General features: G+C 33.5%; 1 protein-coding gene across 5 annotated transcripts in view; it reads right to left on the reverse strand.

Annotated features, from left to right (window-relative positions):
- Nucleotides 1-1,301: 1,301 nt before the first annotated feature.
- Nucleotides 1,302-13,624, reverse strand: part of RBM26 (RNA binding motif protein 26) — a 76,973-nt gene continuing 64,650 nt past the window's right edge. For all 5 annotated transcript variants that reach the window (XM_007466801.1, XM_007466800.1, XM_007466798.1 and 2 more), the window contains 3 exons: nt 11,733-11,819; nt 3,668-3,781; nt 1,302-2,046 (listed from right to left, as the gene is read on the reverse strand). In XM_007466801.1, coding sequence (XP_007466863.1) covers nt 1,957-2,046; nt 3,668-3,781; nt 11,733-11,819 — 291 coding nt within the window. In that variant the 3' untranslated portion in view covers nt 1,302-1,956. The remainder of the gene's footprint in view (nt 2,047-3,667; nt 3,782-11,732; nt 11,820-13,624) is intronic.

Here is a 13,624-nt window from a genome sequence, read left to right on the forward strand (position 1 = left end):
TTAAGATTAGGGAAAGTGATTTGCTATTTATGGGTTTAAATAAATAGTATGTGATTTCAGTTACATTATAAGGGAATTTTACAATAATTGCAAAACATCATGCTAAAATTTACTAATCATATTATAAAGCCAAAAATCAGCATGGAGATTTAACTGGCCTTTGCAAGATTTTCTTTCTTTATAATACCTGTTTGGTGTAAAGAGAAGAAACGTGAGCCTCTGCCAATTTGGCATCTTTCACGACTACTAAAAAGAAAAGAAAACAAACTTACCTAATGAATCAGAATAGCACACAGTCAACATACAAGAGACTACATCAAAATATATCACAGCTCTAAGTAAAGAAGTTTCAAGTAAAGTCACTATTTTGACAAAAGAAATCTGATAGTGAAATTTTAAATATAAACATGTGCATCAACTGCAAGCCAAAACATTCCTATGAAATACTATTACCATCAAGAATATATATACAACTTTAACCCTAAGTGTGGGAAGAAAAGAAAAAGAGGAACAGTATCCACTAGCCACTCCACTGGCAAAAGACTATGGTGGTGAAATTACAGTCTGTGATTGTGAGGACCCCAGTATGGGAAGACAGTAATTTTTTTTTATGTGACTTTTAATATAATCACTATATTCTCAGGAGGGGTAGAAACACTTGCAACCAAAAGGATAAACTGTAAAAGATAAATATGTAATCTTCCACCCTCCATTCTACAAGAATGCATTTATTTCCTGGAAACTGCTGTATCAACTTTCAATGATCATGTTCACTTCTCAGAGAAAGCCACTTAAAAATCACAATATTGTTGCAAATGTCAAAAGATTTTTTATACAAGTATAGGAAATGCACACTTAAAATATCAGACTGGAACACTTACCAAACAGTGTTTTCCTAAAGTAGTATCTATAGTACATTTCTTTATTCATACATCTTCAAATGGTCAAGTTTTCTTTCATACATCCAAAATGTAATGTGATGTTTTCTTATTCACCAAATGTTAGCTCTACTTGAAGTCTGGTTCCAAACTAATCAGCCTGCTTTTAATTTAAGACATCTGTTGAAAGTTTATAGGATCAAACCAAACTGAAGTGGTATAAATTTTAAACAATGGATTGAACATTATTGTAAAGGTACTGGTAACCATTATTATTATTATTAAGAATAAGTTAGTGATTATAGCTCCTTTTGTGATAATTGGGGGGAAGGGTAGATCACCATCTGGAATGGTCTATTTATTTTAACTTTTTTTTCTTTTCTTTTTTTTTTCTTTTTTTAAATCAAGGAACATTGTCTTTTCTTTTTTGTCATTGCTTTTTTCTTTTCTTTTCTTTTCAAGAGACCATTCCACTTTATTTTTAACATCTGAATGCATAAGGACTCAAATGCAAAGCAGTCATACACCGTTATCATTAAAACCCATATTGTAAAATACATACACAAGTCCAAGAAAAGGCTAATACATAGTAAAGCCTAAGCATACTACTATGTAATATTATGAATACATAACTTGGAGACTTTAGTTAGAGTACTATGTTACCTACTCATTTTTGAAAACATTCATTAAGATTTTAAATGCAAATTCATTCCTTATTTGGAGTAAAACAAAATCCTCTAAGTTATAACAAGTATTGGTCATTAAGTCTTCAGACCTATTCATTAAATTACAAAGAACCCAAAGAATTCTGTAATGTTCAGTAGAAGTATGTAATAAAAACATTGCATATGTTTCTAGTGTGATGTCTTTACCAATTGTTTACTGAAATAAAACTCAAACATCAATCTTTCAAAATACAGGATTCAGAAGGTAGTTTTCTTCTCTTTTGTCTATTTGTGAAATCCATCTTCATCACATTTTACCAAAAATTGTTTTTACAAATATGTAAAAGTACATTAGATAATACTAATGAAACACAGGTAGAGTTCTATCATATGCAGATCAATGATCAGTCAAATCATCTTCTCCAAGAGCGAGATTCATTGTCCTCTTCTTCTTCATCATCATCTTGAAGTAATGAGTCATCCACCAAAGACTCTTCCTGAAACTTTAGGTTAAAATGCATTTAGGAATTTACCCAAAAAAAAAAAAAAAGAAAAGAAAAAAGGTGACACTTTTAAACACTGATTACTCTCAACAGAGTCGAATACAAAAGGTATTTCTATAGCTAGAACATTCAACAAACAAAGAAAAGCAATCTTTACTCAATGGTTTCTCAATACTATCTATTCTATTGCTTGCATCAAAGAGACACTAAAAAAATATCAAAGTAAGCCTTTGTACATGCCGTTTCTCCTGCCTCTCTTTATCAAATTATGCCATCTTCTATACCTACAAAACATTGCTCCACACCTTTTTTTTGTTTTAAAGAAAACATCAATAAGTCTTCTCTGACACTAAATCAACCAACAACTTGAATAAAGTTTATCAAAATTTATATTTCTTTTCTGCTGTATGTAACAAACATTTTCTTTTATAGCATTCTTTTCTTTTCCCCATTCCCTTCATAAAAGCTTCTCAGTCTACTTTTCAAACTTTTCAAAATACCTAATACCAGGAGCTCTCCTGCTTTTCTCCCCATTCAATTCAAACTCATGGAAGGACAAAGGTATAATCTAAAATATAAAATGACAAATCATGTATATGAGTTTCAAAATACACATTTTATTCTTGCATTTGACTATGGATATGTATAACAGCCTTGAATGCTCTTCAAACAAAATGAAGTGCCATTATGAAAATCTAACCAATGTAAAACATGGAACCATTTAGTTTCCCCACCTTACCTTTCATTCCTTAACTTCCTCAACTTTTTCCTACAGCTTATTTCATGATTAAACAAAACAGAGTTGCTTATCTTTAGGTTTTTGGTTTCAAAGGGCTCTCCACTTCACTGTTCTTCATGCTCTCACCTCTCAGCCATCAGACTACCTGCTGTTACCCAAGAAAAAATATACTCTTCCATACCTATACCTCTGCCATTTAAAATGCCTCTCTCAACTATACTCCCAGTCCCAGGTCTTGGTTATGAAAAGTTTTTTTATCACTCAGGGTTCAGCTCCACTGCCACCACCTCCTTCAAGATTCTTCTGGAAAGAAACAATCACTCCTTCCTCTGGGTTCCCACAGCATATTGTTCAAATCTTTATTTACCATATCAGTCTGCCTTTTATTATAATTAGTTTCTTATGTGTCTGTCACCACCCCCTCTTCCATATTATAAGCTCCTTGATAACAGGGACCGTGTCTTATTCATTTTTGTGCCTATCACAGTATCTACCATATAGCAGGCATTCATTCTAATGAACTAAAATGATATGAATTAAAATGAAACCTGAAATGTTAATAAAGCAACTGAATAGAATATATACTCTAAAACTTAAAATATCACAAGATTTCCTGTGGATAAAAATCTAATGAATAATTAATGTTTTCTAAGAGTAAATGAAAACTGAGTATATATATGATTTTCATATATTCTTTTTGGATTAGCAATCCACAGTTCTCATCAATACATAAAATTTAAAGTTGTCTGCATTTATCTGATATCCCCTGCCTGGAAGATGGCTCAGGAATAAAAGTTTTATGTTAAAATCACAGCCATAAAATCACATTTTATATAAAAACGTAAACATTTAAGGGTAAAAACAAGTGGAAAAAAAACATACTTCCTCTTCATCAGGTTCAACTTCTTCTGTTTCAACAGCTGAAATATTAGTTATTGGTTTATTCCAAGCCAGTTTTAGATCCTGCCCTTTGAAACGAGCTCCATGAACTGCAGCCTAAAACAATTAAGAACATTGGAATATAGAACATTAATAATTTGTGAAGAAAAAAATGAAATGTTATAGTACCTAATATTTAAATTAAATTAGCTAAACACAAGTGAAAGACAGTTGTGTATTTTTGCTTTGTGGTTTACTTCTTTATTTACTATTTATTATTGCAATTTATAATGTACTTTATATTGTTATTTACTTCTAAAAATCAGCCTAGTGACTGTAAATTCCTTTATAAAAATAAAACAGGAACAATTTCTCATAATCGAGTAGAGCTATTTCACTACTGGCCAATATCTGACTAGAAGAACTATGTCTCCATGTCTACAGTAAAAGGATAACTGCTACTCAAGGCAACAATCTCAAAGCACTTCAAGATTCTGGCTGTAGATCTTAATTCTTGTTAATTCACAAATGGCTCATATAATAACTATAAACTAGAAACCTTTAACAAATATAAGAATAATTTTGCATGTGTATTTATTTTTAAATTACATCAAATAATCAAAAAATACCATAAAATGTCTGATGTATCACTATTACAAAATATAAATATCTCAATGAAGAAGAAAATAACAAACAAACAAAAACCCTGAACTTTTCTATTGAAAACTAAAGCACTTCCCTACAAAGCTTTCAGACCTGCATATGGTAAAACTGAGTAAACAGTCACGACTAAGTACTTGTTACATTAAATGGCTGGTTTAGAAAGAATGCTTTCAAATTAAAGTAATGTGAACTAACATAAATCAATGTTAGCAACATACCAAAATAACTCATAGTCACAAAAGATTTATAGCACAATCTCAAAGTACAGCATAATGTGAAATGTAGAAACAATTACATGTTCAATGACATTTGACTATGAACTGCATGATATTAAAGTCCCCAGGTATAAATTTTAAACCTGCACATATAAATTTATGATAAATTTAAAATATTTCATGCCTATTAAAATGCAACTCAGGAGTTTTTAGTCCATGACCCCATCATGTCATATAACTAAAAATTTTTAAGTACTTATATATAATATTTAAGGCCAGAAACAAATTGTAATTTTTTTGAAGCTATAACTATTACATAAAAATATATTGTGAGGAATTCCAATTGTCTCATGCAAAAGGTCTACTCATAAAACTCATGTTTTCATCCAGCTAAAAAAGGCAAAAAATGTAAGTGATGTTTTTTTTATAGTAAGTTCTTCAAAAATTTCTTATGGGGACTTCCCTGGTGGTGCAGTGGTTAAGAATCCGCCTGACAATGCAGGGGACACAGGTTCAAGCCCTGGTCCGGGAAGAACCGACATGCCGCGGAGCAATGAGGCCCATGTGCCACAACTACTGAGCCTGTGCTCTAGAGCCCACGAGCCACAACTACTGAAGCCTGCGCGCCTAGAGCCGTGCTCCTCAACAAGAGAAGCCACCATAATTATAAGCCTGTGCACCACAACAAAGAGTAGCCCCTGCTCACTGCAACTAGAGAAAGCCCACGTGCAGCAACAAAGACCCAACACAGCCATACATACATAAATTTATTTATTAAAAATTTCTTATGACCTAATTTTGTAAATCTCTATATTTAGCACACACTTCAAATTTATAAGGTGAATCTACAACTCTCTAAAGTTTTAACTTTAAAATTATTTACTGGATGCTATCATCCAGGCTCTGTTGTTCCATTTACAGAGCATAGGCAGAGTAGATTTAGCATAAATCTAAGGGTCCTAGGATTTTTAGAATGCTAAATGAGGTCTCGTTTCAACTTCAAGTCATCTGCTACATTAGCTCCTCACAAGAGAGTCAGCCTGACCTTTGAAGCTTTGAAACCAGGCATTGACTTCTCCTCTCTAGCTATGAATGTCCTAGATGGCACCTTCTTCCAATATAAGGCTGTTTCATCTACACTGAAAATCTGTTGTTTACAGTAGCCACCTTCATTACCTTAGCAAGATCTTCTGGATAACGCACTGCAGCTTCTATATTGGCACTTCCATTTTTATATTACGGTGACAGCTTCTTTCCTTAAACCTCATGAACCAACCTCTGCTAGCTTCAAACTTTTCCTCTGAAGCTTCCTCATCTCTCTCAGCCTTCACAAAATTGAAGAGAGTTAAGGCTTTGCTCTGGATTAGACTTTGGCTTAAGGGGATGTTGTGGTTGGTTTGATATTCTATCCAGACCACTAAAATTTTCTCCATATCAGCAATAAGGCTATTTCATATTCTTATCATTCATGTGTTCACTGGAGTAGCACTTTCAATTTCCTTCAAGAACTTTTCCTTTGCATTCACAACTTGAATAACTGGTACAAGAGGCCTAGCTTTCATCCTATCTTGGCTTTTGACATGCCTTCCTCACTAAGCTCAATCACTTCCAGCTTTTGATTTAAAGTGAGAGATGTGTGACTCTTCCTTTCATTTGAACGCTTAGAGGCCACTGCAGGGTTATCAAGTGGCCTCATTTCAATGTTGTTTTGTCTCAGGGAATAAGGAGGCCTGAGGAGAGGGAGAGAGATGGGGAATGACTGGTCAGTGGGAGCAGTCAGAACACACATTTATTGATTAAATTTGCTGTCTTATATGGGCATGGTTTGTGGTGCCCCTAAATAACCACAGATCACCAGAACAAATATAAGAAGAAGAAGCAAGTTTGGAATATTGCAAAAATTACCAAAATGTGATACATACAGTGAGCAAATGCCACTGGAAAAATGGCGCTGATAGACTTGCATAATGCAGGGCTGCCACAAACCTTCAATTTGTTAAAACAAACAAACAATATCTGCAAATTGCAGTAAAGCAAAATAAAACAAGGTATACCTGTATACGTGTGTGTATAAAAACCATACAGTACAGAATGAAATGGGAAATATCAGTAGGATATGTATGTATATGTACACGTGTCTATATGAACATATGCATTTTTTTCCACACTCCCAGCTCTTACCACTGAGAAAGATTAGTTATAGTAACAAACTCAGTAGTAATGAGCATCCCTAGTACTCAGATTGTGGTCTTTAAATACCTTTCCCAGTAAAAAGAACCAAAGCTCCTTAGAGAAATGGCCAGTTCCTAGTCTGGAAGAGAAAATTTATAAGATGAACCTAGAACACCTTTTCATACCAGAAAGCAGAGAAAGTATCATAACCCACTAGACTCCTGTCAAAAGAACTCAGGAACAAACCTATATACTAGCCACTAGCCAAAGATGGGACATCAATAACTGAGGACAATGGATCAATACCCATGAAATGTTTAAATCTATGAATTTATAATTCCACAATACCAATGAAGTTAAATCAAAATATGAATCTTATTCTGGATCCTTAAAGGAAGTAAGTAAAATATTTATAAGAAAACCAGAGAAATGTAAACGCTGGTATTTGGTAATACTTAAGAAATATTAATCATTTTTAGGAACGATAATAGTATTGTTTTATTTTTTTAAGGCTCTAATATTGAGAGAACAGGTTCAGTATAAACACCGAAAGGTTTACAGCTGAAATGATGACTGGGAATGGTTCCAAAATAAGGAGGCAGAGGGTTGTTAGTGGGTGGAATACAGACAAAATAAGATTGGCCATAAGTAGATAATTGCTAAAGCTTGATGATGAGTGTGTAGAGGTTCATTTTACAATTTTCTCTCATTTTTATGCTTTGAAGTGTAAATAAAAAGTATGTTTAAAAGCTGAAGCATTTTATTCATAGGCTTGCATTAGACATCTGCCTATTTATAGTCTTGCACAGTCATTCAAAGTTTGCACCATATTAGGACGTAAGGAAAGCAGGCACACCCAGTGACAGAAGAAAAAATTTTAAAAAAGGCTTTGAAGACCTGACAAATGAAGGAAGAAAAATAAGTACGAAAAGTAGTTATGAGGTAGGTTCCATATATTACATGGAAAATGATTCTGGAAACAATAAACATCTGGAAAAGGCTGGATTAAGCAAAATTAAACTGGTGTGTTTGCCTTTTCAAGTCATTGAGATTATAATTCTAAATAGAATATACAAAATGCAGCTCTTCACAAATTTACTGACAAGAGAATCCTTTGCTAGAGGAGCTCCTATAGAACCAGTGTTCTGTAAAAACACTGTGGGGAAGTCTGACCTAAGGCCAGAAGAGCTAAAGCTGCAAGCCTAGTGTACCTAACTTTTTTTTTAGTAACCATAACAATAAAACTATCTATAAAAGAAGGTTAAAACCAAGTTTATTAATGTTTGTAATAACCACAGTATACAATGTTTAGGCAGGAGTTACGTTAAAGGACCACAAAACATGTAAATTCTGATTTTTAGAACTTATAGGGAAAGCCTAGTTTTATAGATCATGGCCACTGTTTAGACTTCATCTACTTCATACTGTCTTCCCAAGGATCAAACGAGATCATCATATAACTTTGGTAGGAGATAATTGGCTTCAAGCTTTTGTATTACCATCCATGGCCACTGTCACAAGCTTCAGACTTAGATTTACTAATTCTCATAGCACAGTGCCCATCACACAGCAACACTTAATAACTATTAAGTAAATCAGCAAGAACACACACACAAAGACTGTGAGATACATGATTTGATTTCTCTTGACTGAATCCACTTATACATTTACTTCTTGCTATAAATTTACTATTTACTCAGTCAGCCCCATCAACTTCTACTCTTCATGCTGCACTATCCTCTATGAATCCAATTTTGTGCTTCTATCTTCAGGTCTAAAGAATGAGAGGTTTTTGTTTGTTTGTTTGTTTGTTTTGCATTACACGGGCCTCTCACTGTTGTGGCCTCTCCCGTTGTGGAGCACAGGCTCCGGACGCGCAGGCTCAGCGGCCATGGCTCACGGGCCCAGCCGCTCTGCGGCATGTGGGATCCTCCCAGACCGGGGCACAAACCCATGTCCCCTGCATCGGCAGGCGGACTCTCAACCACTGCGCCACCAGGGAAGCCCCAAGAATGAGAGTTTTGAAATCACTCTATCTTGTTTGTATTCAGTTTCACTGATTTACCAATCAATTCTCATTCTTAAACATACACACACACACACACAAATATTAAAAATAGCTAACATTAAGAGGGTTTACTATGTTCCACGCACTGTTCTAAGTATACCTTACAAGTTCTGAATCAGTGAATCCACACAACTACTGGGAATTGAGGCATGGGTGTCAAAAATGCACCAGTAGAACAAGATTCTCTTTCTTTTTGATATAAAAAGCTATATACCTTCTTTGAGTTTGGGACTGTAGAGTTTCATCTTTGGGACTGATTCTTATAAAATAGGAACTTAACTATTTGTATTCTAAAACTGGATCCTGGTTTCTTACAAAAGTATAGGAACAATTCAGAGTAGGAAAACTAACATTCTAACCAGTCATGGGAAGAGGTTACTTTTTTCTGTCCTGTTTGGGTACTTATGCACCTTTAGTACATTAGGGGTGGTGACAGACAAACTGGAAAACAGAAAATAAAGCAGTAGGATCCATCTTCTAACTAACCAGAATCAAACTTTAGCTATCTTAACCTAAAGCTAAAATGGTTCTGTTTATATTATTACTCCTTAAAATACTTCAATCTCTTTTCTGAGGAAAATTTCTTACTTTTCAGTCATATTTGAATGTCTTGATTATCTTATTCCTGTACTTTCCTTTGAAATATTATGCATCTATTGACTTAAGGAAATAGACAGACATTCAGTCATCTAATACAATGATTCAGAAATTATGAACAATGAAATATTTGGAAATAAACATTAGCAAAGGTTTACAATTTTCTTTTCTTGGGAAGGACTATCCTTTACCTTGAGTTTATATCCACCTACATTTGGTATTAAATTTTTCTTTATTTTATATAATGATGGTACAATTTTTTTTGTACTTTTGAAGCATTCTTCCTTGACAAAATTAAACACTGGAAACCTAATGTCAAACACACTAGTTTTTAAATTCCTAAACCTCACTGTTCCCTAAAATCCAGAAGTTTGAAAAACACTATTTTAGCCTATATTCTGCTTGTATAAGATTAGCTTCAAGTTAATTTTCTATCCTCTTCTAAAATAGAATGTTACAAAATTTTAAGAAATTTTTTTGGCTTAAGGAAATGTTTAACAACTTCTATAACCTAATTCCAAATGTTTATCATAGCAATGGTAATTGTTCCTTTTAGTCTGTTACGTAAATCCAACTAAAATGGTATTTACCCTGAAAAGCTAACTTTCATCAGATCTAACTTAAGCTAAGTTATTCTGCCACTTATTCAACCTTCATATAATTCACTGTTAAAATCTTTCTTTATACGTTAACCCCAGGTCTTTGAAATGACTGCTATTCATTTGGAAGATATATACATAGTATAAAAATATATATTAAAATTTACATCTGAGATAGAAAAAGCAAAACCCAAGAAGATATATGTCAACAGGTCCTACTTACCAAAAGCAAAACATCCAAAAATTACTTAAGAAGCAGGAGGGTTTTTTTTTTCTCTCAGCCACATAAGTAAACAGGGACAAGTAGTAATATATATATTTAAAGTAGTTACTAAATTCACAAACTTGGTAATACTGTAACCATTTGAACATAACAATTACCATTGTTTTATAAGACTACTTCCTAGAAAGTAAATAGAACATAAAAAGATGGTACTCAAGCAATGTATCCAACATTACATTGAAAACTGTCACTGAAGCTGTCATTTAAAGGAGGCTCATTCTTAACTAATATTCAATAATACCTCTCAGAGAAAACTTGATCAAAAATCTACTTTTTCAATATAACATATACATATAAGCTTATAAGAAAGTTTTAAACTCTCATCAATTATAAATTCCCTTTTATTTTCACAAAAGACCTTTAAATAGAAGATTTCTTAAAACTTAATAAAACTCTAGGATGAGTAATTCCTATTCTATAAAACTATCCACTACCCACCCGCCTAACCCTGAAACTATGTTATTCTAGGGCCCAGTTAAACACTTTTCTGAGACTTATCAGACCAACAGTCTTTTTTATAGGCTGCAATGCGCCAAGAGCAACTCCTACCAGGTAAGTTCCCAGCAATGTACCAGCAGGGAGTATTCACTACAAAGAGAACAAATCAATTTAGAAGATTTTCAAAACTTATTTAGACCACAATCATCTTAAAACTTCTGAAAACCATCCTACTCTTTCATTCACGTTAGGTTAACTGTTTGGAACGCTTAACGCGTTTTTCCAAGGTCAAAATGGTACAACTATTTCTCTGCAATCGTGAACAAAGAATACACAGGGCTAAAAATGTTCTGATGAACCCGTTACACCTTGCACTCATTTTCCTTTTTTAAATCTTTTAAACCCAGAAGAAAGACAAGGCTGCATATACTTCTGGTCATTCTTTAGAAAGATAATTCAAGATACACATTTTAAGACAACTATACTAAAAGGACCCTAAAAGCTAGCGCTATATATTCCTGTCTTGGGCAAAAAGTTGTAGAGGCCTAGTTGCGGTATGCTGAGCTACGGACACTGTAGGGTTCAGCCAACTGGGACTAGGAAGTAGCAGATGAGGGATGGTTAAGAAGAGCAGCCATCAGGATTCTATCTGCGCTTGTACCTTACCCCTCACCACTCATTCTGCCAAAGCAGACTTGTTCTGGGCCAGCTGAGAAAGGGATAATGGAAAATGGAGTGGCCCTACCTCCTGTGAAAGAGAATGGAAGAATTCCTGATGTCTCAAGAGAGTACAACTTGACATTCAACTTGGTGATTAACTATATATTCTAAATATTCATGTTATATATAAAACTGCCTAACTGCTTTAGGACATTCTTTGTAGCCATGAATTCCACTTCCTATGGTCTATCTACTGTCACAGTGTAGTTCTTTAGTAAGTCAAAAAAAATTCATTTAGATTAAAACTTAGAGGCAATATTTATAAAACATTTAAATCTGAATTTTAATAAATTAGAATATTTATAATACTTACTGCTTCAGCTTCTGCTCGCGTCTTGAATGTAATTACTGCATGAAGTGAAGAGTCATCAATCTGACAATCTTCAATTTCACCATATTGCTTTAAATTAAAAAAAAGTATTTCCTCCAAATAAATATTTTGAAACATCCAAAATCCTAATGGTTTTTAAAATATTAAGATACCAATAAATATAACCCAGAATGCATAACAATTCAGGGTGATTAGCAGAAAGAAATTATGAATAATTCATTTTAGGACGTAATATTGTATGATAAAGGGTGTTCCTATTTTCCAATATTATTTACAATTCTATACTTTCTAGAACCAGGGTAACTTACACTTGATTGAACTATTCTTTAAATAGGGAAACAATGGTGAAAGATTGAGCTTCCTTATTGCCATTCCTTCTATACTCATTATTCCAATTCCAGAGTATGTTAAATTCTTTCTAAAGTAGAATATTTAATCCTCAGAATATTGTGTGAGTTTTTTGTATCATTCCCAATTTAAAGATGGGAGGGCAGGTTCAGAGAATTTAAGTAATTTTTCCAAAGTAACTAAGTTAATTACCAGGATGAGAGTCCAGTTTTCCATTCAAAAGTTTTCGATTCAAAACTTTAATTGACCTTGCTTTTACTCTTACTTTGCCCTCCTCTAGACCACACTCTTTTAGGACATTTAAAAGCTAAACATATTAAATTATGCTTGTTTTGGGTGTGCTGGATTTTATTTTTCCCTGTGTAGGAAGATTTTTCTGCAAACAGCAGAAAACAGCAACTTTATCACATAAAACTTTAGTCCTTTATATATCATTACTAATACCTCCTTATTTCTTACCCCCAAATAAAATTATAACCACAATCTCATTAAATACACACACTCCACACAGAAAAATTCTGTAGGGCATAGTAAAGAAAACAACCACAGAATCAGTCAGATCCCAGCTCTGTTAGTACTAGCTGTGTAAACTTGAACAAGTTACTTAATCTCTTCATGCTTCATTTTCCCGATCTCTAAAATAAGCATAATAAAGGTACCTACCTCATAGAGTTGTCAAAATACTCATAATATGGTGAGTTATATAAAAAGCATTCAGAAAAATACTTGCCACAAAGTAAGTGCTCTGTAAGTTTTAGCTGTAATGTTTATTACTGCTACTGGTTCCCATGGATAAATTAAAGAAAGCATTTTGTTAATCACAATTTGTAACCATCAATGATCCTTTAGTAATGTAGATTTTTTTTCTGATACCTGTCATATGTCCAAATCACAGGTTGAGATAGAGAAGCTATCTTATTTAAAGACTGGCAATTTTTTAAATGTGCATTAATTACCACTACTAACTTTGAGAAGAGTTCGAATCTCCAAATACATTCAAGAATATCCATTTAGAGGCTCTGACTGTTTCTAAAACCAAAACCATTTCAGTCTCATCAAAACACATTCCTAAACTCACCTTGTTTGTCTGGATTATTTTAGCATATCCTTTGATAATTTCCTGATTAGCTGTATAACGATATGTAATACACCTAAGTTATCTGGATCTTCTTCCCCTTGGGAAGGTGCAGAAACAGGGTGTGTAGTAGGGAAGAATCGAGCTACAGTTATTTCCAAGCTAGAAAGCTGATTCCTTATTTTCTCCCTTTGAAGCCATAAAGCAGAAGACTTTCCAGACTCACCATCCTTAAATATTAATCATTTTAGTTATTTCTTAAACATATACCATTTCTTTCAATACCTCTCTATGTCCTGAAAAAGTATAGTTTTACATTTGTAACTGGAATATAACTGTCAAATATTTAAATCTGAATATTCAAAATGTTAAGTTATTTGTGTACCTATCTATAAGCTTACCTATCCCTCAAGACCCAAGCTCCAGCTTTACTACCTCTTGAAACTTTCCT

Source organism: Lipotes vexillifer, unplaced genomic scaffold, assembly GCF_000442215.2.
Source record: "Lipotes vexillifer unplaced genomic scaffold, Lipotes_vexillifer_v1.1 scaffold19, whole genome shotgun sequence".
NCBI classification, from domain to species: domain Eukaryota; kingdom Metazoa; phylum Chordata; class Mammalia; order Artiodactyla; family Lipotidae; genus Lipotes; species Lipotes vexillifer.